At 38.9% G+C, this 25531-nt stretch overlaps 2 protein-coding genes across 3 annotated transcripts; one reads left to right on the forward strand and one right to left on the reverse strand.

The window, feature by feature from the left end:
• Positions 1–7470: 7470 nt before the first annotated feature.
• Positions 7471–19191, reverse strand: psen1 (presenilin 1). Of its 2 annotated transcripts, none has more exons than XM_044167523.1 (11): positions 19053–19191; positions 17588–17682; positions 15588–15943; positions 14970–15111; positions 14110–14177; positions 13749–13969; positions 12509–12607; positions 11520–11612; positions 11228–11401; positions 9796–9914; positions 7471–9582 (listed from the first exon to the last, which is right to left on the reverse strand). In XM_044167523.1, the coding sequence occupies exons 2-11, from the start codon at positions 17621–17623 to the stop codon at positions 9427–9429; spliced, it is 1464 nt and encodes a 487-aa protein (XP_044023458.1). In that variant the 5' UTR covers positions 17624–17682; positions 19053–19191; the 3' UTR covers positions 7471–9426. The 2 variants fall into 2 exon arrangements, with proteins under 2 accessions (XP_044023458.1, XP_044023457.1); XM_044167522.1 differs by having other exon boundaries at positions 19049–19187.
• A 182-nt stretch (positions 19192–19373) lies between these two features.
• Positions 19374–23579, forward strand: LOC122862197 (enhancer of rudimentary homolog). The gene is made up of 4 exons (XM_044167524.1): positions 19374–19512; positions 20448–20535; positions 21365–21485; positions 23305–23579. Exons 1-4 carry the CDS (start codon positions 19510–19512, stop codon positions 23405–23407), a joined length of 315 nt encoding a protein of 104 aa, XP_044023459.1. The 5' UTR covers positions 19374–19509; the 3' UTR covers positions 23408–23579.
• The last annotated feature ends 1952 nt before the right edge of the window (positions 23580–25531 follow it).

Below are 25531 nucleotides of genomic sequence, written 5' to 3' on the forward strand. Positions count from 1 at the left end.
GGGCTACAGAGGTCTGGTAAGCTCACTTCTTTCCACATCCTCGGATTGTTTTTATTTTTAGACTTGTAGTTCACTTCCACCCAACCACTGACTCAAGTGACATCACTTGAGGCAATTTATGAGATTTCATGCATCTCCCTCTGGAGCCATAAAAAGCTTTATTTATACAACTTTTTTCATATATACAGTAGTACTCCTCAACACCTGTAAGCAGACTTTGATGTACAGCAAAATGCTAAGGAATAATGTTCATCATCTCAGTTTAGCGTGTTTGCATGCTAATATTTGCAAATTAGCACTAAACACAAAGTACAGGTGAGGGTGGTGAAAAAATTGCTAGTTTTTTGCAGGTATTTAGTCATAAAAAAGTACTGGACAAAGTGATTTAGTGATTTTTTTTACCTGATGATGGCGCTAGATGAAAAGTCAGGGTATCAAAGTTTTTACAATTCATCCTCTGGGGACCACAAGTATCTGTACCAGATTTCATAGCAATTCATTCAATAGCTGTCGAGATATTTCAGTCTGAACTAAAGACAGACATTCCCATCCCTGGAGCCATGCCGCTGTCGTGGCTAAGAATAACATATAATAATAACAACAACAATAATTTTTCCTTTTACATGTTTTTTCTTTTCTTTGGACATTAATAAAACTCAATTGACAAGTTGACCCTTCCCTTCGTCACAAACTGGGCTCGCACATTTGATGAAGGTGACAAAACATGGAAATGACCATAAAGCATTGTTATTTACACTAAATAAGGGAATATTTCATGTTTTATATGTTATATGGGCTATGCATGAACAAATATATATATATGCCTTTACAGACCATGTTAAGCCTCTTACAAACTGAACAAACTGTTCTAAAACTCCAATAACAGAAATCCAAAAACACTCATTTGGGTTTTGGGAGCGTAAAAATCTGTCAACACCAATCACAGATATAGAGGATATGAAAATCTTTTGTTACAGTTGGGGTCTCTGAGACAGACTTTTCAAACGTAACTTCAAAATTGTGTGTATAAACAATTCTCATAAAATTAGAAACAAAGTTAAGTATGTTTCCTGAGCTCTTAAAGAGGGTCCTCAGACAGAAAAGGGTTAAAAAAGGGTTAAATCAGTCCCTGAAGTTAATCTTCCGTTTTGTGTTCTCAATAATTCAAAAGACTGATGTAAAAAACAAAACAATAAGAAAAAACAAAAAACAACAGAGGCTCTCACAAGAATTTGTCAATTTAATTGTTATATCTTCCTGAACATGTTAAAATTGCACCAAGCAACATGGAAAAGTTATTATTTTTGGTTTTAAAGAGGAAACCGCCACTACCAAAGCTGTGTTTAAACATCTGCCAATATATGTTTCCCAAAAATATTTTACCCCTCCCCCTCCCTTCTTCGCTCTTCTCTTTAGGGGGTGAGGTTTTTCTAAACACCCCAACTACTGAAATTGTGCAGTTATGTAGTTGTGGGTTCATGTTAAAATATATCTTGGATGTAATGTGTACTTGTCTTAACTTTCTGCTGTTTACATCTTTGATGTTTGGCAGGGGGTTTTTGCGTGGGATTCATTCAGAAAGGGTGTGTGAAACTGCTAGAGGGCCATTTGTTTTCTTCACATGTGAATAAACCAAAGAAAAACTGTTCTAACGCCCCCAAAACCCATTCAAGCTACATGTTTTTTTATCTGGTTACACCGAGGGATCAGTTTCCATGTTTAGGCCAGACTGAATGACTCACAGGCTTCACTATAAATTTTTTAGATCAAAACACTTCATAACTAACTATAACGTTTCTAAAGGGAAGGAAAGTTCAAACCAAAATGCAAACTAGGCGTCTTCTCAGACTTTAGTCGAAACACTACTTAAGCTCAACGGACCATCATACTGAAATTGAGTTACCTCCTGGAGTCCCATCTTAACCTTCTCATAGAAAAAGTCAACTTTGCCATTTATTTATAGCTCCCAAAAAGCATATCATGTACATCCAGTTTCTCCAAACAGCTTGTGCAGCATAATCCAAGTGGTTTGTAGCACGTGTACAATTTTCACCACAATATCCACAATATATTTTCTGCGCAGTGTACAAGCATTTCCAGTATGAGGCAGTGGTAGAGGAAGTACTCCAGTCCTTTACTTAAAAAGCATGAAAATGTATTTAAAGTATCAAAAGTACTCAATACAGAAAAATGGCCCCTGTGAGTGACTATCATATGTTATGATATTGTTGATGCATTAATGTGTAAGCAGCGTTTTAATGTTGTAGCTGGTCGAGGTGGAGCTATTCTTTAATATTTTATATACTGTTGGGCAGTTTAATCTATAGCAATGCATCACATTTTATGAACTGATCATATGTTTTGTATGTAAAATCTCAATTTGTTAAGTACATAAATGTAGTGGAGTAAAAAGTACAATATTTACCTATGAACTGTGGTGGAGTAAAGTGGCATCAAATGGAAATACTCAAGTAAAGTTCAAGTGATGAGTGTGTATCTTCTGACCAATCACTCACTGTGTTTTATTACATTTGTATACCCCCCTACCATAAATAAATCTATTGATGTGCAGAGTTACTATCAAATCCTTTGAGTAACTCATCGTCTTATTATAGTTGCTGAGGTTGGAAATAAATGGACTTGGTGTTATGAACTTTCTCCAATTTTTGTTTTTTTCTTGTGAAATATTGGATAATTTCACCTCTTCGGGACTCTAAAAATCCTTCAAATGATACAATCCAAGAAGTAAAAATCACTCTTTGGTTGAATTGCTCATAACTGATCTTTACGCAGTTGTTGGGAGCCACTGGTGTAGGTAATAAGTGTGATGTATATGAGTGTAGTTTGTTAGCTGGTGTGTGTGAATGTCTTTGTAATGCAGTGTGGTGGGCTGGAGCGACTTGAACTCCTCTTTTTGAGGTATCATGGGACAAATTCAATGACATAGCCTACCTGCGATGGATGTACGCTTATTTAGAATCCAGAGGAGTTTACGGTTCTCATTCAGCCACCGTTACCTGCACAATACTAACACACAAGCTATTTCTACAAAAAAGTTCACACTTGGTACGAGAAATTCAGTGTGTACACCCAATAGGGCCATTTTGAATTTGGTTCCAAGCTGGTAAAATGCCTATTATTGTATAGTGTATATTTTATGTAGTGTATGTTTTATCTCCACTCTTGTCTTTGTTTCTATTATCAAAGAGCAATATAAAATGTATTCAGTTCGTAATTTATATGAATAGCAAATAGGTTTAGCTATTTTCTGGCAAAATTAGACACTTGAGAAATATACTTAATTGCTTTCTTGGTGAGAGTTAGATGAGAAGATTGATAACACTCACATGTCTGTCAGAAATATGGAGCTACAGCCAGGAGATTGTTAGCTTAGCTTAGCATAAAGAGTGGAAGCAGGGGGAAACAGCTAGCAAGAATTAGTCTAGCACATAACCACACATAAAACCATAACTTGCAATCTTATACTTTGGCTTTTGTACATATTTAAAAAAAAGAGAAATAATAATTAACTATAGAGGTGGTGGTGTGTTAGCTTTGGACAGAGCCAGGTTAGCTGTTTTCCTATATAAGGTAAGCTAGATGTAGCTTCATATTTAGAGTACAGAGATGAGAGTGGTATCAATCTTTGAAAATTTGAAAAGGCATTTAAAAGGATTCAGATTCAATAAGCACATTTAATTTTAATTAATGGGCTCAATAAAAACCCATCAAATCCCAACTTTAGGCTTTATAGTTTTCACCTGGCCCATAAAAATCACAATATTGTACATGATGCAAAAATCCTTCAACTCGAGTGATTGTCAGTTTCAGAAATGTACTGAGGATTACAGGATTTAAACATACTGAACATTAGCAAAACTTTATTGGAGTACATGAATAATACACATTAAGCCACATTTGCTTCTTTCTTTTCTGTTATTTTATGTACTGTAACAAAGAGTGGAGGGAGGAACCTTGACGTCTCACGTCACACAAGGTCGAGGGCAGGAAGGGATAATCATGTATTTTTAGCACTTTGACTTTACAAAGACCAAACATAGGTGACCACCCACTTCTTCTGGTCACTGAACAACTAAAAATAATATCCAGTGGTTGTTATCAAATAAATCTTTACAGGGGCAGTGCAGCCTAGCTTCCAGGCATGTTGTTGTTTTAATTATAGAAACCTAATGAGCACAATGCCTTTTGCACAATCTTTGCCAACTTTTGAAAAAACAGTCCACATTTTCCACATCCACATTTCTTACAGACCTCCAGTTTTGATTCCTGGTCATTAAGTCTAGCCATGGCTTTAAAAGGAGCCCTAAGCCACAGGATTTAAGTTAACATTCAAATTACTAAACTTTACATCCATTCCCTCTGGACCTAAAATGTACACATATGCAGACAGAAAAAAACACTCTTTCTATACGTTAAAGAAAACAGCTGTGCCCAGTTTAGCTTTCATGCCCACCCAGTATTTAGAAATCTTCTGCAACAAGCTGTCTTTTCCATCCACTTGGTCCACTCTTGTTTCCTCCAAGACTCAGTTTTCTGTACACCCAGATCACATCCATCTCCAGTCATGTTTCCGTCCTCCTCGTTGGCCTTCAGAGCTGCCGGCTGAGCTTCTGCGCCTGCCTCTCCTTTGCATTAAAAGCATATTTTGTATCCTGTAGCTGTTCTATAATCTCCTTCGCCTCCTTCATCTCCACAGCAAGCTGGTTGTACTTCTCCACCAGCTCCTGGTTCTCTCTCCGGAGCTCCACCACCAGCTGGCTCAGCTCCTCGTTCTGCTTCCCGCAGTGCACCTTCAGCTGCTCCATCTCCAAGAGCGTCTCCTCCATGTGCTTCACCAGGCTCTCCAGCTTGTCCTTAGACATTTTTGAAATGTTTTTATTCACCTTTACAGGGTTTTTGTTCTTCGTGTCTGAGCTGCGTCTCCTTTCTCCTGTGTTGTTGAGTGTCTGTGCTTGTTGCCGGTCTAGAGCGATTATTGAAGTCTAATCCTCAATTCCTTACATGTCTCACATGGAGCAGACATCCCTGCCTGCACAATAATCCCCTTAGCAGAGCTATCCTGGGAAACCTCTAACGCACATAGGTGTGACACACAGCCACGTCTCCTGCTTAACTCCACTGTATACAGAGGATGAAAGTGATTGACAGATTGCCTCAGTTCACTCTTTAGTCTCATCCATTTGTCAGTGAACAAGCTTAAATGCCTACAAAGAAACGTGACGTCAAATTTAACATCTGCAAGGAGAGAAACAAAAGAGAAACAGATGATTCAAATTTCTTTCAATGGGGATTTTTCATCACAAGGAAAAAATAAGTCTTGAGGATAATCGTTTCTGGGAAAGCAGCCCAAACAGCTTCAAGTGCAAGGTGTAACCTAATCTGAATAGGTGTCTGGAATGGATACAAGAGAAGCCTTATGGAATTAACTCTGTAGTTGTTCACCAGCCGAGCTGCAGGATTCACATGCCAGAATGAGGCCTCACTGAGGGCTTGTTAGGTAAGTCACAGTATGAGGCTAAACATTCTGCCATACTGTGCCACTGTCCCAGCCAGCGAGGCCAAACGGTCCCCATGGTGACAGCTAATGCGTCCAGCGCTCAAGGCAGCGTGCCCACCGTGCCTGTCAGCCAGTTGGCATCGGGGGACGGCGAGCGCGGGATCCCAGTGTATCAGCACGCTGAGGAATTTCCACAATGTTCCCACCGTCTGCAGAAATGCTTTGCGTCAGTTCCGGGGGCTCACTGGACATCAGTGCATATGATGCAGGAGAGACAACAGTATTTTGTTGAAAGTAAAAAGCAGCTCCACGGGTTTTGCCGCCAACCTTTGACCTCTGTGTGTGTGTGGGGTAGGGGGCAAATGAAAAGAGAGAATGTAGGCCTACCTAAATGCATTTACTCAAGTACTGCAAGTTCAATTTTGAGGTTCTTGTGCTTTACTTTCTATTTTCTATTTTATACTTCTACTGCACGACAATTCCGAGGGAAATATTGTACTTTTTACTCCACTACATTTATTTGACAGCTACTAGTTAACTTTGCAGATTAAGTTTTTCATACAAAACATGTAATCAGTTTATAAATATTATCTATTATAGATTAAACTATCCAACAGTATATAAAATATTTAAAATTAGCTCCACCTGCAATATTATAATCCTGTTTCCAAGTTAATGCATGGGTGGTAATAATCCAATAATATACCATATAATATTATACTACTTTTGATATTAGCCTATTTTGCTAATAATATTTATGTTCTTTTACTTAAGTAGAATTCTGAATGCAGAACTTGTAATGGAGTACTTTTATATTGTTGTACTGGCACTTTTATTTAAGTAAAGGATCTAAATGATAAATTGCTAGGATGGACATGCATGACAAAGAACTTTCTTTAAGAGTACTACGTCTGCATTATTGATGTCTGGTGTATGATAACCATTGTAAGCACCTTGCCATGCTACCTAGGAAGTAGTACAGCATTCAGTTTGGCACATTTGTTTGTGAAAACCCTTAAAAGAGTACTCCAGATATTTAGTATTTCACTTCCATAAAGTTTAGGTACTTGTGAGAGACAGAAGTGTAAAAAATGGCCAAAATCAAAGCATGAGAGGCCAAAATATCCTAAAATTTAGTCCTTAGCATGGGACAAGCTCCAAAAGCACTGGCTCCTACACTTCCCATAATGCATATCAAAAACATTATTTCATTAGACCCTCCCTGCCTGCTGAATGCCCACGTCTTTTACTTCTACATGCCCAGTTTGTAACATAGACTTCCTGTTATAAATTTGTAGTCTCTAAGAACACGCATCACCATGACATCAGCAGCGTTATTTTCTATTTACTGTTTTTGGAGGCTGAGAAGCGCTCCTCATAGCAAGCAAATTGACCTTGACATTTAAAATTTGCTGCTGAAAAAATCCTTTATCTTGTATCTCTTTGTGTTCTGTTGGTTTGTCTGGAAAAAAAATAAAAAACTAGAAATTGAGCAGCGAGACTCAATATGGCTGTTTATAAGCATAAAATAAAAAGAACAGATATCACAGTATAGGACTCAAAGTTTTCATTGTGTACTTCTTGAACTGTTAATTGCTTTGAGATGTTGATCACTCTGAGCAGGATGGATGGTTAATCTCACCTGGCATCATAGGACCTATCAGCCTATTGGTATATACAGCATACAGTCGTGGTGACCATTTTTAAACATTTTGACCCGATGAAGATCAAAACATCTATTGAAATCAATCTGTGGATTGGAGTCAGTGTGCAGGTGTTGCTTTTGTCATCAGTGCTGATTTCCAGTAGCCTTGTAGCACATGTGATGTTCGTATGTGTGGACGGGGGGTTAACCGCGCTCTCCTAGTACTGGACATACCCATATTTTGATTGACAGTTTAACTCGACCTGGCTTGAGAATCTGAATGTTAGACTCAATAAACAAAACAGAGTATTTTAAGTTTCATTATTTATTAAAAAACAAAATCTGAATCGAATAACCTTGCATAACACACATATGCATGTGGAGGACAGAAAAAAAGCCAGTCACCCAACATAGTCCCTTAAAACAAAAAGGGAAGGAAAAAAACAGATTAAGAAACAAATATTATATTGTTCCCTCTTGTTTTTTTCTCTGCAAGCATGAAACTCGAGTGCAACAACAAAAGAGCAATCAGTGCAGCTCGTCCTCCTCTATCAGTCATTATCTCATATAAGAGAAGCCAGAGTTTGGGTTCATACACATCTCAATATTTCATACCAGTCCATTATTTTTTTTTAACCTTGATTTAAACTTTTTGGTTGGTTTTTAACATGATTGTTAAGCAAATAATGCTTGGTAACAGGACATTATGTTCTCAAAACTGTTGACAAATTCAAGTATCAAATTAAAACTAGAGCTACAACTCCCTCATTCATCAGGAGGGAGTGCTTTTTCCTCAATACACGCACAGAATTTCTGTCAAAATGTTTTGTTTATTTTCACACTTTCCCAGACTGTCCTGATCTGTGTAGGAACCCCGCTAACATTTACCCTCATGTTTCAAAAAGTACAAAGTTTCTCTTCTGCATATCTTGAAAAAACACAATAGTATCTGTGTATAGTCAAACTAATTTTAGTGTTTGACGTAGCATAGTTCCAGACAGCACCAGGTGAGCATCATGAGGGCAGCTATAGCCTAAAGGTTCAGAGTTTGTGACCAGATGATCACAGGTTACAATCCCTGGACAGGTTGAAAAAACAAAATCAAATCTCAGTCAGGGAAGAGAATGAAAAGCACATTTCTGTCCCACAATAATAACAATGACTACTACTGAAATTCCCTTGAGCAAGGCACTGAACCTCCAACTGCTCTAGCAGAAATGCTCAGTGGTTGACCGTACATGACTGACATGGCAGGCAAGTCTCAGGTGTGAGTGTGCGCGCGTGTGAACTTTCCTCCCTCTGCAGGCTGTGAATTCAAATGTGATTTAAGGTAAAATTAAGGACAGAAAACATGGTGAAATCTCTGATGAGTCAGTGTCACAGTTACACTCATATTTTAATTCTAGAGACAATAAAATCTTCTACTTTTTCCCGTAAGAAAGATTCACATGTTGGGTGTCAATCACTCGGGGTTCAGAGCTTTGGTTTTCATGTGTCTAAAGTGAAAAAAAAAAAACACATCTTAACCATTCTTAACAGCGGTAAGGAAAGCACATCTGGTGACTGACAGCTCATACACAATCAAACTACACATTTACCATCTATTACCAATATCATCATAGAGTGTCCATTAGTTTGATGAAGGCTTGTGTTTAGTTTTGGGGGGCGGTGGTAGCTCACAAGTTGTAAAAATGAAGATGTTTGATGAAAGTCTTTAAAGGGAGATTTAACGGAACCATCTCCCTTTGCTCAACAGCTACCGCCAAGGTGTCTCTGAGCAAGGCACCTACTGTAAAACCCATGTTGTAGAAGACTGGTTGTACTGGGCAGCTCCCAGGTATGAATGTGTGCGGATGTGAAGCAGGGAGCTGCTGAAAAGGAGCACACGAGCTCTTGTAAAGCTTCCCTGGATAAATAAAATTGAAAATATTCCCACTAACTTCTCCTAGTATGGACTGAGCCTGAGACCAGTGATCAACAATTTGAAGATGAGTTCCCAAGTCGAGTGAGAAATGTCACTTCTTGATTTAAAACTGAAATAAAATATTTTAAGAACAGCTCTCGCGGGGAATACCCTCCCTTGGCGCCGGAAAAAAAAGGCAGAACAAAAACAACTTGTGTCCCGTCATCATGAGTTCTTAGGAGGGGATGTGGGGGCGGGAGGGGCCCCTGCATCGCCCTTTGTTCCCCGGCTGTGAAGGGACCGCTCTTGTGTTGTTGGCCAGAGGGCTATGTGGGTGAGGGTTATCAGGGCAGCGTCCTGCTAAATGTAGAACTGGTGTAGCGCCAGCTTGTCCATGAAGGGCTGTACCAAGTTGTCTGTTGCGAAGTAGAAGACCAGGCCGAAAAAAATGGAGATGGGCAGAGCGGGTAGCGCTTTCTTGAAGATGGCGAGGAGGAGCAGGGTCAGACACAGGCCCTGTGGGAGCAGAGGCAGACAAAATAAAACACAGAGGAAATAGCACATCGAAAGATTGTGTACCAAACAAAATCAGCTCTGAAGGGGGAAAAAACTGCCTGTTATAGAATCAAGTGGTTCACATAAAGTGGGGTTAGATATTGTGCTGAGAGACAGAGATGAGGTTGTGGTGACTCGAGCTTGACACCAAAATAAGCAGCTGTGGCCACTCACAATGAGGATGGCTACAAAGCAGGCGAGCGTGGTGTTCCAGTCGCCGCTGGCTGTGGCTGAGGCCTTTCCCACCAGCATGCTGTAGAAGATGAAGTCTCCGAGCCCCAGCTTGACGCCCCCTGAGAACACAGGAGGACACCACATTCAGGGTGGAGTCAATTCAAATACGGGATTCGCTTAAGCCGCACGCCCTCCAACCCCCATAGAAATCTTTTCTCTACTGTAATTACTGTACAAACGAGAGCTCCGACCCCATATTTACCAAAGCTTTAAGTTAGAAAGAGTGCGGCCCCCCAAATAGTACGGACATGAAACCTAGCAATTGCCATGAATAATCGGTTCCTAATCTGCTCTGACTAAAAACAGTTTGCAGCCAAACATGTAGTCGCAATCACAAAAGCACTTATTTCACAGTAAAGGGAACACATAAAAACATTCCCAAAATGTTTTATGTGTTCGGAGAAGAGGAAACTGAAAGACGATGATTACACACTGTGTAAAGAGATATAATGGAAGGACAGACACAGAGTTGTATAGGAAAGAAACACATTAGCCTCCATTTAGACAATAAAAACAACCTATATTAAATTACAAAGAAACAAACTAAAGATTAAAGCTGCTACAATCCATATTTTTATATTAACAATGAATCAAATGATATGTAACCCAGAGAATTATCTCCTGACTCTGCAGTTTTCCTCAGTTCTACGGAGCATTTTAGTGTCTTTAAAGCTATTGTTTTGGTTTTTCAGCTTTACTGTTTTGGTTCACTCTCACTTTCTCATTGCGCTGCACCCAAAGTGGCAAAAAGAAAATCTAGTAATGCACATTTAAGAACTAAATGAATTGAATTAATTTCTCTAATTAAGATATTGTTTATGGTCCATGGCCTAAATCTGCAAAAGTATTTAGCCCAAAATAAACAAATTGCCCTTTTTTAGGTTACAAAACTTTTAAGCATGTTTTTATTAATCTACTGTAGATGATAAGTCATACAATGGACATGCATTAACCATCGCTCTGTTGAATTGTTGTTAAGAGAAACATGATGTCTTTTAAAGAGCTGCTGTCATTGACTGTAATCTAGCTTAATGGAAGGCCCAATCAACTGATCACAGAGATAATTAAATCAATCAAAGACATGTGATGCCTCTGCATCTGTAATAACTTGAAACCTGAGGCATATTAAAGCGGTATGGTTTATGCTGCCCAACTGCACAGGCCAGGGCAGGCACTGAAGCTTCACTGACAATAACTTAAACAAATTACTAAAATAAAGGTGAAAAATAGAATTCCAGATATCTACAATGTTCAAAATACTGCACCTGTAAAACTGTGATGCACGTTCTCTTCTAAACACTAACCAACTTTGTTTGGATAGAAACGTCAGCTAAATGACCAAAACTTAAAATATTTGGCTGTCAGCACTCACTCTCCTCATCGTCGTCTTCAACAGGAGGACGAGCGGAGGGCATCTGCTGGATCTCCCGTCTGGTCACCTCAGTGGACTGGATCGGCCCCAGCTGGTGCTCCTGCTGGTTGACCCAGGAGGGGGTGAAGCCTCCGTCGTCCTGTGACAGACTGGAGGGAGCCGGGGACGCCACGGCTGCAGACAAGTGATATCAGTCAGACTAAACAACAAGCGCACTGTTTGAAAGGTAAACATCCAGCACCAGATTAAACCTCGCTCAATCACTTTGCCCAAACTCTGACACCCCGCTTACCTTCTTGAGCCTCTTGTTGAGGTGATGTTGCTTCTGTCGAGTTCCTTTTTGGCCTGTCAGTGTCGGCCATGTTGACGAGCCACACCATTGTAGCTGTGGAAGAAGTCAGCGAGTCAAAAATATTAAGGTGTCAAGATTTGTGTTACATTTGAAACAGCTTAAAATGTTGATTCTTTGAAGCTTTTGATGTGTATTTGTTTGGCAGTATCAGCTGAAGTTCAACTTTGACCCCAAGTTTGAAGTACTAAAATGAGTTGAACTGGCAGTTGAAACAGAAGATCTGAAAGAAGTTGAAGTGGCAGAAGTGACTGTGCTGAAAGTAATTGGAGAGTCACTTCAAGTGAATGTGCTAAAAGAAGCTCAAGTGTCAGTTGAAGTGAAAACGCTGGAAGAAGATGAAGTGTCAGCTGACGTGAATGTGCTGAAAGGGGTTGAAGAGTCACCAAGTAGAATTGCTAAAAGGTGTTGAGGTGTCAGTTGAAGTGAAAGCCCTGAAAAGAGTTGAAAGGTCAGTTACGGTCTCACCTTTTAAAGAAGCTTAAGTGATATTTGAAGCTTCAGATGAAGTGCAAGCACGGAATGGAGCTCAAGTGTCATTTCAAGTGACTGTGTTAAAGGTAACTGAAGTGTCAGATGAAGTGAAAGCACTGAAAGAAGATGAAATGTCAGTTGAAGTGAATGTGCTGAAAAGGGTTTAAGAGTCACTTGAAGTAAAAATGCTGAAAGGGGTTGAAGTCAAAGCACTGAAAAGAGATGAAGTGTCGTTTTAAGTGAAAGCAAAGGGAGCAGTTGATATCTGAAAGGATTTAAAGCGTCAGTTTATGTCTAATAATTTTAAAGTAAGGGTAAGTCCTTTTGACATAGAAAGAAGTTGAAGAGGCAGTTTAATGGGGACGCAATTTTAGCTTCTGTATGTTTTCTTTAAAGTTGGTTGTTTTATTACAATAAAATGTTAATAAATGTATGTCTATAATCAGTGTCTGTCTTACAAGAGTAGATGAGAGCAGGAAAGATGGGTTCGTTCCTCTCCTGAGCCGTCTCCACCAGGATCCTCAGAGGCCCTTTAGGACAGAGCACCGCTAACAGATCTGAGAGAGGAAAGAAGAAAGAGGCCAGACATGTGATGTTAAGCACCAAACAGCACCCTGACATGACATCTGAGATAACAAGAGGCAAAGACTTCAGCTGGCAGAGCAGAGAAGCGGTCTACAGGTTTGATCACTCCAAAAAGAATACTGTGCCCATTAACAGTCCCAAACGCTCTCTTTCTTCTCTAGAGGCTTTACGCCAACGCACGATGAAATAAGTGCAATGAATTTATGTGAGAATCACTCTAGACTGTGATCTAATTTCTGTTTCCACTAAAAACTCCAGTTGCCAGTTAAATATTTCTTCTCGGAAAAGGAACTCAACAACAGAAACAAGAAATGTCACTGCCACATAATTTGAATATGTTGGACATCCTCTGTCTTTGTCCCTGATGGCCTATGTGCTAAGACAAAACTATTCAAAAGCTTTGGACAAAACAAGCTGTTGATTGTGCTGCATTTACACAGCATGGCAGCATCCGAACCTCTACAAACGTAATGTCCATTTTAGTGACCAATAAACTTATTTTTTGGCAAATATATAAATTATTTACTACTCGACAGGTAATGAAGAATCCAGAATGCCTCTGTAACTGATACCTGATCTATCTGAACCCCTTTCTGGTGTGTCAAGAGAAAAATTTAAAGTATTTTAACAATTTGAGCAACCACCTCTGCCCTCTGCCTATCAACAAGAAAGCAACGTATAGGAAATCAACCACTATTTTTGCTGGCTTGTTAGCAGTCTTCAGTTTAGCTTTCAACTTTGTCTCCCTCAGACTTCCTTTTCTCAAATTTGTCTTTCAACCCACGTTTCCTTAAAGCATTTGTGTGAAGTTTTAAGCTCTTGGGACACATCCTTCCTTTCAGCACACCAATGATGACATTTATCAACACTTACATACAACTCCATACATACAGCTTTTTTTCTTAGGTGCTTTTTCTGTAATAAAAAAAAGATTCTGTTCATCAAATCTGAACTTTGTGTTTAACAAAGAAAGTTAAATTACATATTTTTAATTTTCCCTTTTCTCTCAAGCACTAAAAAGGAACCAGACGACTGAACATTGGTGCACAAAATAACATCTTCAAAGGTTGAGTAAAGTACAGAGGTCAGAGCAAAAGCGAGAGAAGGATTTACCGTAGACAGATATAACGGCTAATATGAGCCAGGCGGTCCACTCTGGCAGGTACTTGATGAAAACCAGGGCCATGAGGGCACTGATCATGATGAGGTAGGCCTGCTGGAGCCGCAGCGGTCCTTTCCAGTGAATACACATCATGCCAACCACTCCGAAGTTCCAAATTATTATTGCCAGGGTGAAGTAGTCCATGGCCACATTGTAGGTCTTGAAAACCTCTCTGTTTGGACAGAGCAGAGACATGACAGAAATACCTGGAAAGACCCCATTCACCATCACAAAGAATTAGACACCTTGACATTCATGAGAATGTACGGGAACCTTGGAAAATGAGATAAAATGTTGAGGAGTGTGGCTTACTTGAGGTAGATGTAGGAGAAGAAGAACAGCAGGAGGAGGGAGGAGAGGAAGAGCCAGCCTTGGATCACCTGTAGAGGCAAAGATCAGAGTCATGGGATTTAATGTACAACACTGTTTCAACAAATCAGTACTTGCAAATACTTGTTACTAGTGTTTGTTTTAAACTACCTGGACAACCAGGTTGGGTGGGGTTACAAAAGAGGGCAATAGAATGAGCATCAGAGAGTTTGGACAAAGTGAAAATCCATTGTCCTGATGTGCTCAGCCCCACCTGTCTGGTGCTTCGGCTGTCTGGTTTAAACAAGAGTTCAACAAGTTTGGGGTTTAAATCATTAAATTTTCAGAGCCAAACTGCGATTATTTAAAGCCTCTACAGATGTTTTCACTTGTTTTGCCTGATTAACATACTGTCAGGACTACTTACAGACTGTGACATTTCTACACTAATCTGTAAGTTTGTTACTTACACAGCTATATCCTTCTTACACACCTTTCTCACAGCCGACAGTTTTACATGACAGGAAAAGCACAGGTGGAACTAATAACTTTAGCGATGGCTTTGTTACAATGAAGTGTCCCAGTAAGCCACGACAATGTATCAGCATGCAAAAAGAACAGCGGAGAACAAGGGGCTGGAACTGGCACACCTAAATGGAATCAAGCCATTTTAATATTAGACACCTGTGCTCTGCAAGTCAAAACTCGTAACTCCATCCAAGAGACAAGTCAAAATGTCTGCTATGAAAAAAGCTATTTAAACCTAGTTTAAACTAACTAACACTACTATATTATTCATCTCAGGTCTGCAGTGAATTGGACTACAGCATGTGTGATGTAATGTGACAAGTTTTAGCATGTACCTTGTAGCAGCGGTACTTGTATAACAGCACCAGCACCAAAGTCATGACGATGATCACAGTGATCATGATGGTGGCGTTCAGGATGGAGTTGAGGGCTCTCTGTCCTACTGTGTCTGTGTCTTCAGGGAACGGTGTGTAGATCCTGGGGGTGACATTTCAAGGATACATTACAAAGACACATTTCAGCCAAGCAGAAAAGATTAGAATATATAATAAATACAATTTTAAAAAAGTATTTTTCTATATATTGTCTGAGTGCAATGGCTTTCACTGTGGTTCTTATTACAGCTGTTTGCCCTCAATGTTAGTGAGCTAAGCTTACTGCTATTTCAGGGTGTTTAAATTGCTCTGGATATGAGCTAAAGATATAAAATGTTATGTTTATGTGCCATGAGCCAGATTCAGACTCTGCCTTAATGATCTTATGCAATTACAGTACTGTCTTGGTATTCAAACTATGTAGGTATGATATACATTGCATTAACTCCACCTAGTGGCACTGCGGCCGTGTTGCATTTCATTCAAACACCAACCTCCTAATGAGTTTTGGATCTGGCGCAAGTCCCATCTTATTTCCCTGTCTACCACAATCTGTCTGATAAGAGTTATAACACTCACAATCTCTGCCCGTCATTCTGCGTGTAGAAGCTGACTGACTTTATGGTTGCAACGACAACAACCATGCAGAGGGTCACAGGAACAAACAGCATGATGACGTGCTTGGCCCCGTATTTCAAGGTCAACTCTTCGTCCTCGTCCTCCTCAGTCTCCACCACACGCGGAGGCTGCGCGGCGGGGGGCTGTCCGTTCTGCTCCAATCCACTACCATTGCCATTACCATTACCATTGCCACCTCCACTATCACCTCCTCCTCCTTCTCCAGCTCCTGAACCTCCTCTGGACCGTGCTCTGGTCACCGCACCCTCCTGTGGCTGCTGGGTGGGTTCAGGGGTCACATTGGTCTCCTGTTGGTCCTTCGGATATGGGAGAAGAATGACTTTATTTTCTAAGTATACTCAATGTACAGGATTTTTACATTACTTGCGTAGGGACAGTTTAAATAGCATGTTTCTATAATAAAACTATCACAAACAGAACTTAAATGTACAAAGAACAGTGCGAAACATGCAGATAACAGGACATGATTGGTGAGAGATAGGGAATGGCATGCAACAAAAGGTCCCCGGCCAGGGGCCAATTTCACCAAATTTGCAAGCTGTGATTTGCAACACAAGATCAATTCTTGTTTCTCTCATTTAGACAAGTTTCACTACTCAAAATAAAAGCCATACTTGCTACTCATGCATGAGCTTGCAAGAGCCTTGTAGATTTAGCAAGCAACAATCATTTGTGAAACGTGATGCTGCAAAAATTTGCGATCTGCAGTACTCGCTTCTATGAAACGGGCCCCAGACTCCAGGCCATGTGAGCTTGAGAAACCAGAGATTTTGAAAAATCTGATACTAAAAATTTGCCACATAAATAGTCCAAATTAATCTTTCTTCGTCTATCTTTCTGTAAAAGTTATGGATCAACACATATGTCAACAAGATCATCATATTATCAGATGAAACACTAACTCAAGCATTTTGTTTGTTTTTATTGGCAAAAATGCCTATAAATTGGACAAACACTACAGCAAACTATTATCAGGCCATCCGTGTTTGCACTTTTAGAGCTTAACTTAACTGGCACATTCAGGCTGTCAGGCGAGTAAAGACATGCGGTAGCCTAGACATGAAGTAATCTCACCAGGTACACAGAAATAAAGACAGGAGGCATCTCTAGAGACATTTCTGAACAGTGAAAGCTTCCACAGCTCTTAAACAAGCTGCTGTACAAAATGACCTCACTGTGTGGTACACCATATTGTTTCTCAGTCCTGGGAATAAGGCCAATGTTGGACCCAAGGACACAAGTGATACAGACTACTTTACTGAATTTGTGTTAAATTAACCAGTTACTTTGTAGGGTTGTAATACTGTAGTAGTATATCAAAATGTGTTAAAAACGTATTCTAGCCATACTGGCCTGACTCAACTGCCTGACCTCATTGATGATCTGGCTGACATCATACTGGCCTGACTGACCATAATATGGCATTCAAGACAGAAATGACATGTTTTTGTAGTTCTCCAAGACCGAGAAAAATTGTGATGTACATGCACATCTGTTACGGGGTAAACAAAACTTTTGTCAAGGCTTAATGTTAAGTGGACTGTGGCAGTAAAGGGGGACTTTGAGTTCTTGACTAGACCAGGGAGGCCACACCTTTTATTTACAGTAAGAGAAATGCAAACAGGAAAGTAACACGCTGGCATTCACGTTCCTAATGTTTCTACCTTAGTAATTCAAACTAATATCTTTCCTCATCAGAACATAAACATCCATAATCATCATTTACTGCATGAAAGGCCAAATGAAACCACCATTATCAGACTCAAACTCTTCACAGTGTGTGGCGCCACAAACTGACAAAGAAACAGATGACTCTTTCATCACTGACTTGACACTGAAACACTGGGTTTCACACAACTAAAACTGTTCAGTAATCATTACCCAATACATCAACACAGACAGAGATACAGATATAGAGTGACACATTCTTTTATACTGACCATATTGTTTTCAATATCCTCTGCATTGTTCGCCATGGTTGGCTCGGCAGACGCTTGTCCTCACATGCAAACCAAATTCTTTTGCACTGACGAAACTGAATCAGAGACAATATTATGTTAGTGGCACAAAATGGGTATGATGAAGGTATATCAGTGACATTAAACCAAATCGAGGTTGTAAAGATAGAGGGTGTCATATGTTGTACAGATTGTAAAAAATTGTGATTTTTAAATTGACCTGACAGTGATTTAAAAAACCTAGAAAACACATACAGAGAGCATCTTATTGTGGAGCTTTTCTAGCTGTGTTGTTGTTACAAGAAATTACATTGATATTACATACAAAAAACAGCCTAGAGTCTATCACACTATTATCAATCTGTGTTCGTCAGTCACGTTGAAGGAGAAGTTCACATTTCTTCCAAGTCTGTCTTAATTCCCAGAGATCCACTGATATTTAAAACATATAAGATTTGAGTTACTCCAAAAAAGTATTTTAAATTAATACCTGCATAGCCATATGTACATTCAAAGACTTACTGGTCGCTGTAATCATTCCTCCTGTCCACACTGGCCGTAAAGTGATCCCTTTCTAGCGCTAGTGTGACTCTCCACAATCATCAGTCCTTGTTCTGCGCAAAAATGCCTTTTAAAGACCACCCAAAGCTGACATTATCGGGTTTAAACAGTCTTGAGTTAGCTAAATCAAGCAGGTATCTCCCAAAGTTATTTTCTTAATATGAAATCCCCCCTTTGTGTTTCACCAGACCAGTGTTCTTGCTTGAGGGAAGAGGAAATTTTGTACTAAAAAGACAATAACTTTGGGAGATACCCACTGCTGAAGACTAATATTAGCTTTGGCTGAACTTTAACATTTTTTGCACAGAACAAGGACTGTGGGTCTTGTCTTCTAGCTCTTACACTGGAGTTACACAATGATTACAGTGATCAGTAGATCTTTTGAGTATTAACAGCTATATATAAAAGGCAGATCTGAAAATGTCCGAACCTATCATTTAAAAAATATGCAAGCAACTACGCTAATAACGTTCAATATGGTGCTTGAGTATACCATTAGGGGTCATCCTATGGATATTAGAATGACAAAAGTAAGATTTTTAACCACTACCTTCAGTGGGAATGTAACGTCCACGTTACCTATTAAACGCCGGTAAAATAATTATTATTATTTGTTGAACTTATCATGGTTAAATACGGCTTCTTGCTATCGTTACGTGGTAATTACTTAGGAGCTAGTGGGCGGTAACGTTAATTATTTAACAGTCTTCATTACAAATAGAGGTATTTTTTCACTAGCGAATGGCTAAAATGGCTAGTTAGCCAATAATGTGATAACGGCAGAGCAGGCAGCGGCCGCGCTGGGTGGCTAATGCTACATAACTTCCATAGCTCAAACAAAACATAGCTCCTGAATACCGGGCTTGAAAGAATTAAACTTACCTACTGTGAACAATAGTTAATCTCTTGAATTTAATGTTCTTATGTGTTCTCAAATAGGCTTAAAACCCGGGCACTTTATCTTCTTTGTTGTTCCTGTCTTAGTTCTCACAGAACATCCGGCCCGCTGGTGTAAACTACTTCCTGCTCGCACGCCTTCAGGGAGCGTTCAGGATCGCAACGTTTTGTTTTAGATTTGTTTGTAGTTTTTTGTTATTTTGTTTACGCTGTAATAATATTGTTGGTTTAAATAAATTAACTCGTGTGCGAGTGAGCTTGCTGACCCACTGTTACCTTTTAAACCAACAACAGGCTAAAGTCAGCAACAAAAAAATAGAACCGTTAGAAACTAAAATAGCCTTTGCTTTGGTGCGTTGTTCTTCCGGTGACAAAGGTCAACTCGCCAGAGAAGAAGCCAGGATCCGAGAAAATCGACGGACACCGACTAAAAAACTATTAAAAACATGGTTAGTACGTCGTGATACAATGTTTAGAGTATATATGTTCATGTATTCATGTGAGACCACTAGTAGTCAAAGCAGTGTGTCGGTTTTAACGTCTTATTTCATTAGAACAGGTGTTTAATAAGGCTGTAAGCTTAACGTTAAGCTAACGTTAGCATGAATGTGGGGGACGTTTCAAGTAGGTGCATCTGCGGGTGCACAGTACTACAGGACATGCCTACTACTTTGGTTAAGTTTAGGCACCAGAACTACTTGGTTAGGTTTAGGAAAAGATCATGGTTTTGATTAAAATAAGTACGTTAATCCAGGAAGTTATCTCAGGGGGTGTGTCGCAGTTGAGCAGCTGCAATGAGCCACACTGACTAACTCAGACTAATAAAGCACAAATGTACTGCTTACCAGTAGCTATGGGCACATTTATTTGTTTGTTTGTTAGTTAACGCTACTTTCTTATCGCTTAAAGCCAATGCTGGCTAACATCGCTAACGATCAAGTGTGCGTTTGTTCAGTCTTTGAATCTACAAATAAGGCGAAAAAATACTGATTTATTTTTTGTTAATGTCTACAGACTATTATCTTACATGTACAAATGTAGCTACATGTTAACAGAACATCATATCAAAACAAAATAAGACTACTGTTTACTACTTAGCTGCTAATATTCCTCTATAAGACCTTAAACTTCATGACAATTACCCATCATTAGTTAACTAACCACCAGAGCAGTGTCTCAAGAATAAGATCGTTTAGTCTGTACTAAAAACCTCAACATATTCAATCTATATTTAAATAATAAAAAACATGTGTTTCATTCATTCATCACACCATTCATCAAACTCAGAATAGATATTTTTTTGGCTGTTAGGGATTATTGTTTCAGCAAGACGTTGAAATTAAAATTTAAACCACCGTCTAACAACATGTGTCTGGTTTTTCAGTCTCACACCATCCTGCTGGTGCAGCCCACCAAGAGGCCAGAGGGAAGGACATACGCTGATTATGAATCTGTCAACGAGTGTATGGAAGGTAAGCTGATGGTGCTTTTGTGACCTGTTCTTTTGAAGGACTAGTACACTCCTACAGTGACTTGTAAAGAGATTTCCATTCCTCTTTGGTTTACTCGTAGATGTTCTCCCTGCATCCTTCAGGACTTTTGCTGCATGTCCTGCCATTGCAACACAAACAAGAGTCTTTTACAGGCAGGCACTTTCTAATGTGAATATGATGGCAATTTTACATGTTATCGGTCTCGTGTTTGAATAAGCCCCCGCGTTATCTTTCTGTAAAAGTTGCAATTGCAATCTTACTGAGTTGAACCTAGTAACGTTTCCATAAATTTCCAATCTAGCATGAGTCTGTATCGGTAAATAGTTTAGCTGTATCTATTTATATTCACTGTTGACATATGCAGCTTGTTTATACTCACATGAGGAAATTATGGTTGTTCTGCGTAGGACAGTCTAAATAAAACCTCCCACCAGCTGTGTCAATAATAATTAGGCCAAGTAATTATTAAATATGCATGTAACATGGTCTTAATTTCTAATTTCTTCAAACATGTCATTGTCATTAGTGAAATATGCCTGATCATAGATTTTTAAGTTGAGTCCCCAAATAGTGTTTATTTTGTTATGATTTGACCAAGATATATAAATGAAAATATGTAGGTATGACTACATTTGTCAGACAGTTTAACAGATTCCTTAATCAGCAGCAGGGATCAAAACAGTGTCCAGTAAATAGAGAATTCTTTTGCATTGTATTTGTCCTTTTTTCTCTTATAAATGTAGATGATTGGGTTAACATGTTTTACATTGAGGAGTGTAATACGCTGTATCTTCTGTTTCCTGCACAGGTGTGTGTAAGATGTACGAGGAGCATTTAAAGAGAATGAACCCCAACAGTCCGTCGATAACATACGACATCAGCCAGCTGTTTGACTTCATCGATGACCTGGCTGACCTCAGCTGTTTGGTGTAAGTTTGGCAAGGAAACAAACTCACATCATTACTTTTAAAAGAGGCAACTCTCAACCTGATGTGATTGAAAGACAACACTTTGGTTGTACTCCACAAGTATAGTATGCACAAATACAGTATGTTGTGTGCCATAATTTTGGCTTTTCCATTGATTGTATTTCAAGATATTGAACACAAAATATTAACTGTTGGCCCTATTAGAACAAAAGTACTTTTCCTCCATTATATTATTCAAAACCTGTCCATCAGAATACAAGGCATTTTGTATATAAGCACAATGTATAGTAAAATTTCCTCTTGTGATTCATTCATTTAGAGACAACAAAGCAATAAGCAAAAAATGATGTCTTGTGGATGATTTAAAGTCTTCGACTCTGTTTGCATTTCCATGTGGAGGGTTCACCATATTGTGGGCCGTCCCAAACCAGTTAGTGACTAGTGGAAGTGCACTTTAACATCCTCCGACTGCTTTATGGTCCTCCAGTAAGCACACATGCCGTAAAATAGCGGGAACATCATTCAAATTAAAGTTCGGTCTCAATACAGCACATAAATCTTTACTCCGTTATCCTTACACATTTTTGAGAGGTATGCAGGGAAGTGGCACATAACACACCAGCAGGGTGAGCGTGTTTATCGGTATCCGTGGTGTTTCTTGCTCATGGGAGAGGTTGGCACGTGTGTCCCACAGTTTACCTGTTTATTCACACCCTCCCTCTAGAAGTGCCTCCAAAGCTGTGAGTGTGACTTCATGTGGAGTTACTCCACAGTGAGATGTAGCGCAAGGACCAGTTTGGGAAATGCCCTGAATCCCTACAAACCATACGCCTGTGGGAATCTGCATTTGTCATCCAGAGATACAGGAAGACTTTATTAAATTAACGATGTGTCATAATTTAGAAGTTCACTATATTCATACTGGTGCACACTCCTAGTGATAAAATAGATTAACCACTCCTGGCCAAATAATATCCACATGAGAACGCACTGCCCTGTTTTTAGTCCCTCTTCAGTTTTCAACTGTTATGGGATGTTTTTATTTTTCTCTTCAGTCATCAGGAGGTGTGCTTGTTTTTTTTTTTTCATATTTCCATCACAAAGCCACTAAAGCATTTATACTACTCATAAAGCAACCCTACAAGGACATCTTGAGCAGTTTTGTGACAGATAATTTGATTTGACACATGTTTTTAGAAATTAATAGTTTACTTTCTAAAGATTGTTTGCTATAAGTCTTTCTGGGGCATTTCATAGAAATGGGGAAAATCTGAACCTTCATTCACATCTACCTTTGCATCGTTTTTACCAATATTCTTTCTGCTTTATCATATTGTTCAAATTTATATTATGTATTAGGAAAACCCCTTTGTAATGTACCATCTCCTTTTCAAGGGAATCCCATTTTTCTCACAGTGAGTGCAGAAAATGTTACGCTTCAGAGATGCAGAATAAAGCCCGGATTCAAACCCACTCTGCTGCAAATATCCTGTAAGAGCAGATGAAACTTGCAATGCCTGAAGCCTTGTTAGTTTGGGCGATTTTTAAGTGGGAGGTTCAAGCCCCTGTGTATACTACCACTCTGCTTAAGTGCCCTTGAGCACTGCCATGGTGCTTTTCTCTCTGATCTAGATTTCTGACCTCAAAGAGAGGACAAGCAAACATAGAAATTGAGAAGGAAAGTGTTTTTTTTTTTCCTGAGAGAAAAAGTGTCCTAAAATAAATTGCCATCTTGCTTGCAAACTATGCATTAGAGAGATTGAGCATCCAGGGCAGCCAAGCCTAAAAAAACTGAATATAATTTTTCGTGCTGCTTCAGGTATCGTGCCGACACACAGACATACCAGCCGTACAACAAGGACTGGATCAAAGAGAAGATCTACGTGCTGCTTCGCCGTCAGGCCCAGCAGGCCGCAAAGTGAAGCCTCTGAGGGGGTGGAAGGTCGGAGGGGTCAATATTATTTTTCTTATCTGTAACTTGGGTTGATTAAGTTTGTTTTGAGAAGTTTTTAAGAAGTTTTTTCTCATGGAGCGGAGGTGTATTTTGTATTTTAATGTTTGACTTATTAATAAACATTTCATTTCAATAACAAAGGTTCTGAACTGAGTTTGTTTTCTCTTGTTCCTATTTAGTCTCGTTTTGTCCTTTTCTTTTTCCTGCCATAGTCCTCATGTCTCTCCCTTTTTTGCGTTTCTATCTTCATGCCATTCTTTCACTCTTTCTCAACAGTTTGGTTTTGACTGTTGAAAAGTGCTACTTAAACATGACAATTAACTTTGCAGTAGTGACCATGGTAGCTTCCCCCATTTTAGGATTGAAAGTAAAAAATTTTATTGTCCTTCCTTCCTTCATTGGTTTCCTTCTTTCTCCTTTTGCTCTTGGTTTTTTCGCTGTCTTCTTTGTTTTTCTTTTACCGTCTTATTCCTCATTTTTCTGTATTTTATTTTCCCCATCTTTTTCCTTTTGTCATCCAGCCTGCTATCGTGTGTAGAAAAGTGCTACTAATGAAGACAGTTGCAATAGGTAATTTCCCCAGTTATTGCAAATAAGTGTCTCGAAATACTGAAATTTTTTTTATTCCTTTTTTTTTTTTTACTCCCTGGGAAAAATATTTTACAGTTTTCTTGGACTTGTAAAATTGGACCTAAAAAATGAAAACTTCCTCCTTCCATAGTTTCCTTTCTCCTCTCTTTTCTCCTTTTGCTCTTTCATTTTTTTTGTTTTTTTCTTTTACAGTCCCTATTTCTCTGTCCTTTTTTTTTTAAACTTATTCCTTCTTTCACCCTTCCTCCCTCTTGGACAGTGTAAGTGCTAGTGAGGATGTCAGTTTGCTTTGCTGTAGTGCACATGGAGATGTTCTTATTTTTCACTCAATACAGTGGCAAACAAGTGAGTCTCGAAATATTGAAAATTGTTTTTCTTTTAACTGCCTCGGAAGAATATCTACAATTTCCTGGACTTTCAACAGACAACAAACAAATGAATGGGCCTTGTGGGAATGAGATTAAAAATGAAATGTTCCTTCTTCCTTTGGTTTTTTTCCTGTCTTTTCTCTTTTTGCTCTTTTCTTTTTCTTTTTTCCTTTCTGTCAATTTTGGTGTTACTTATACTGTCTTCTTCCTCATTTCTCTTTCTTTTTTCCAATCTTTTCTTTCAGCCTTTCCTCCTCTTTGACAGTATAATGCTGACTGTAGAAAGCTGTTACCGGGGATGTCAGTTTGCCTTGCAGTTTTCACTCAATACAGTGACAAAAAAGGAAGTCTGGAGATATTGTTTTTGCCTGGGGAAAAAAATAGTTTCCTGGACTTTTAAAATAAATGAACCTAAAACAATTCCCTCCTCCTAGAGTTTCCTTACTCCCCTGACTTTTCTCTTGTTGCTATCTTTTTGTTTTTTCCTTAATTTCTGACTTTTTTGTCAATCTTTTTTGTCAATCTTTTTGCATTCTTCATCTTTCCTCCCTCTTATAATGTTATAATATAATGTTATGTCCCCCCTTTTCACTCAGTACAGTGGCAAATAAGTTAGTCTGGAAATATATATATTTTTTTAACCATCTGGAAAAAATATTTAGTTTCCTGGGCTTTCCAAATACACAAGCTATGTGGGATTATGATTTTATAAAAAATATATTTTTCTTCATTGTTAACTTTCTTTCAGTGCTGTATTTTCTTCTTTTGCTCTTTTCCTTCTGTTTTTCTTTTGTGTTATTCATCATTTCTTTCTTTTTCACCGTCTTTTCCCTTCTTTTTCTGTCTCCCTCTTGAACAGTTTGATGCTGACTGTAGAAAAGTGCTACTAAGGATGTAAATCTGCATGCATTGCAAGTGCATATGGGAATAAAAGTGAACATTTCCTTCTTCCATTGGTTTCCTTTCTTTCTGTCCTGTTTTTTCTCCTTTTGACCTTTTTGTTTCTTTTTTTCCCTGATTGTTTTTTCTTTTACTGTTTTATTCCTCTTTTATTTGTCCCAATCTTTTTTCTACTTTCCCTTCATCCTTAACAGCATAGAAAAGTGCTACTAAGGATGACAGTTTGCTTTGCA

This window comes from Siniperca chuatsi, linkage group LG15 (genome assembly GCF_020085105.1).
Source record: "Siniperca chuatsi isolate FFG_IHB_CAS linkage group LG15, ASM2008510v1, whole genome shotgun sequence".
In the NCBI taxonomy this organism is placed as follows: domain Eukaryota; kingdom Metazoa; phylum Chordata; class Actinopteri; order Centrarchiformes; family Sinipercidae; genus Siniperca; species Siniperca chuatsi.

Bases quoted from the DNA above. Each gene is read 5' to 3' on its own strand.
- psen1 (XM_044167523.1), bottom strand. From the start codon at position 17,623: ATGGCGAACAATGCAGAGGATATTGAAAACAATATG. The intron at 13,970-14,109 runs GTAAGCCACACT...CTGTCCAAACAG, and splicing joins TTCTCCTACATCTACCTCAA to AGAGGTTTTCAAGACCTACA. The intron at 9,915-11,227 runs GTGAGTGCTGAC...CTGTGTTCTCAG, and splicing joins TGAAGACGACGATGAGGAGA to GGGGCGTCAAGCTGGGGCTC.
- LOC122862197 (XM_044167524.1), top strand. The intron at 20,536-21,364 runs GTAAGCTGATGG...TTTCCTGCACAG, and splicing joins TGTCAACGAGTGTATGGAAG to GTGTGTGTAAGATGTACGAG. The intron at 21,486-23,304 runs GTAAGTTTGGCA...GTGCTGCTTCAG, and splicing joins GCTGACCTCAGCTGTTTGGT to GTATCGTGCCGACACACAGA.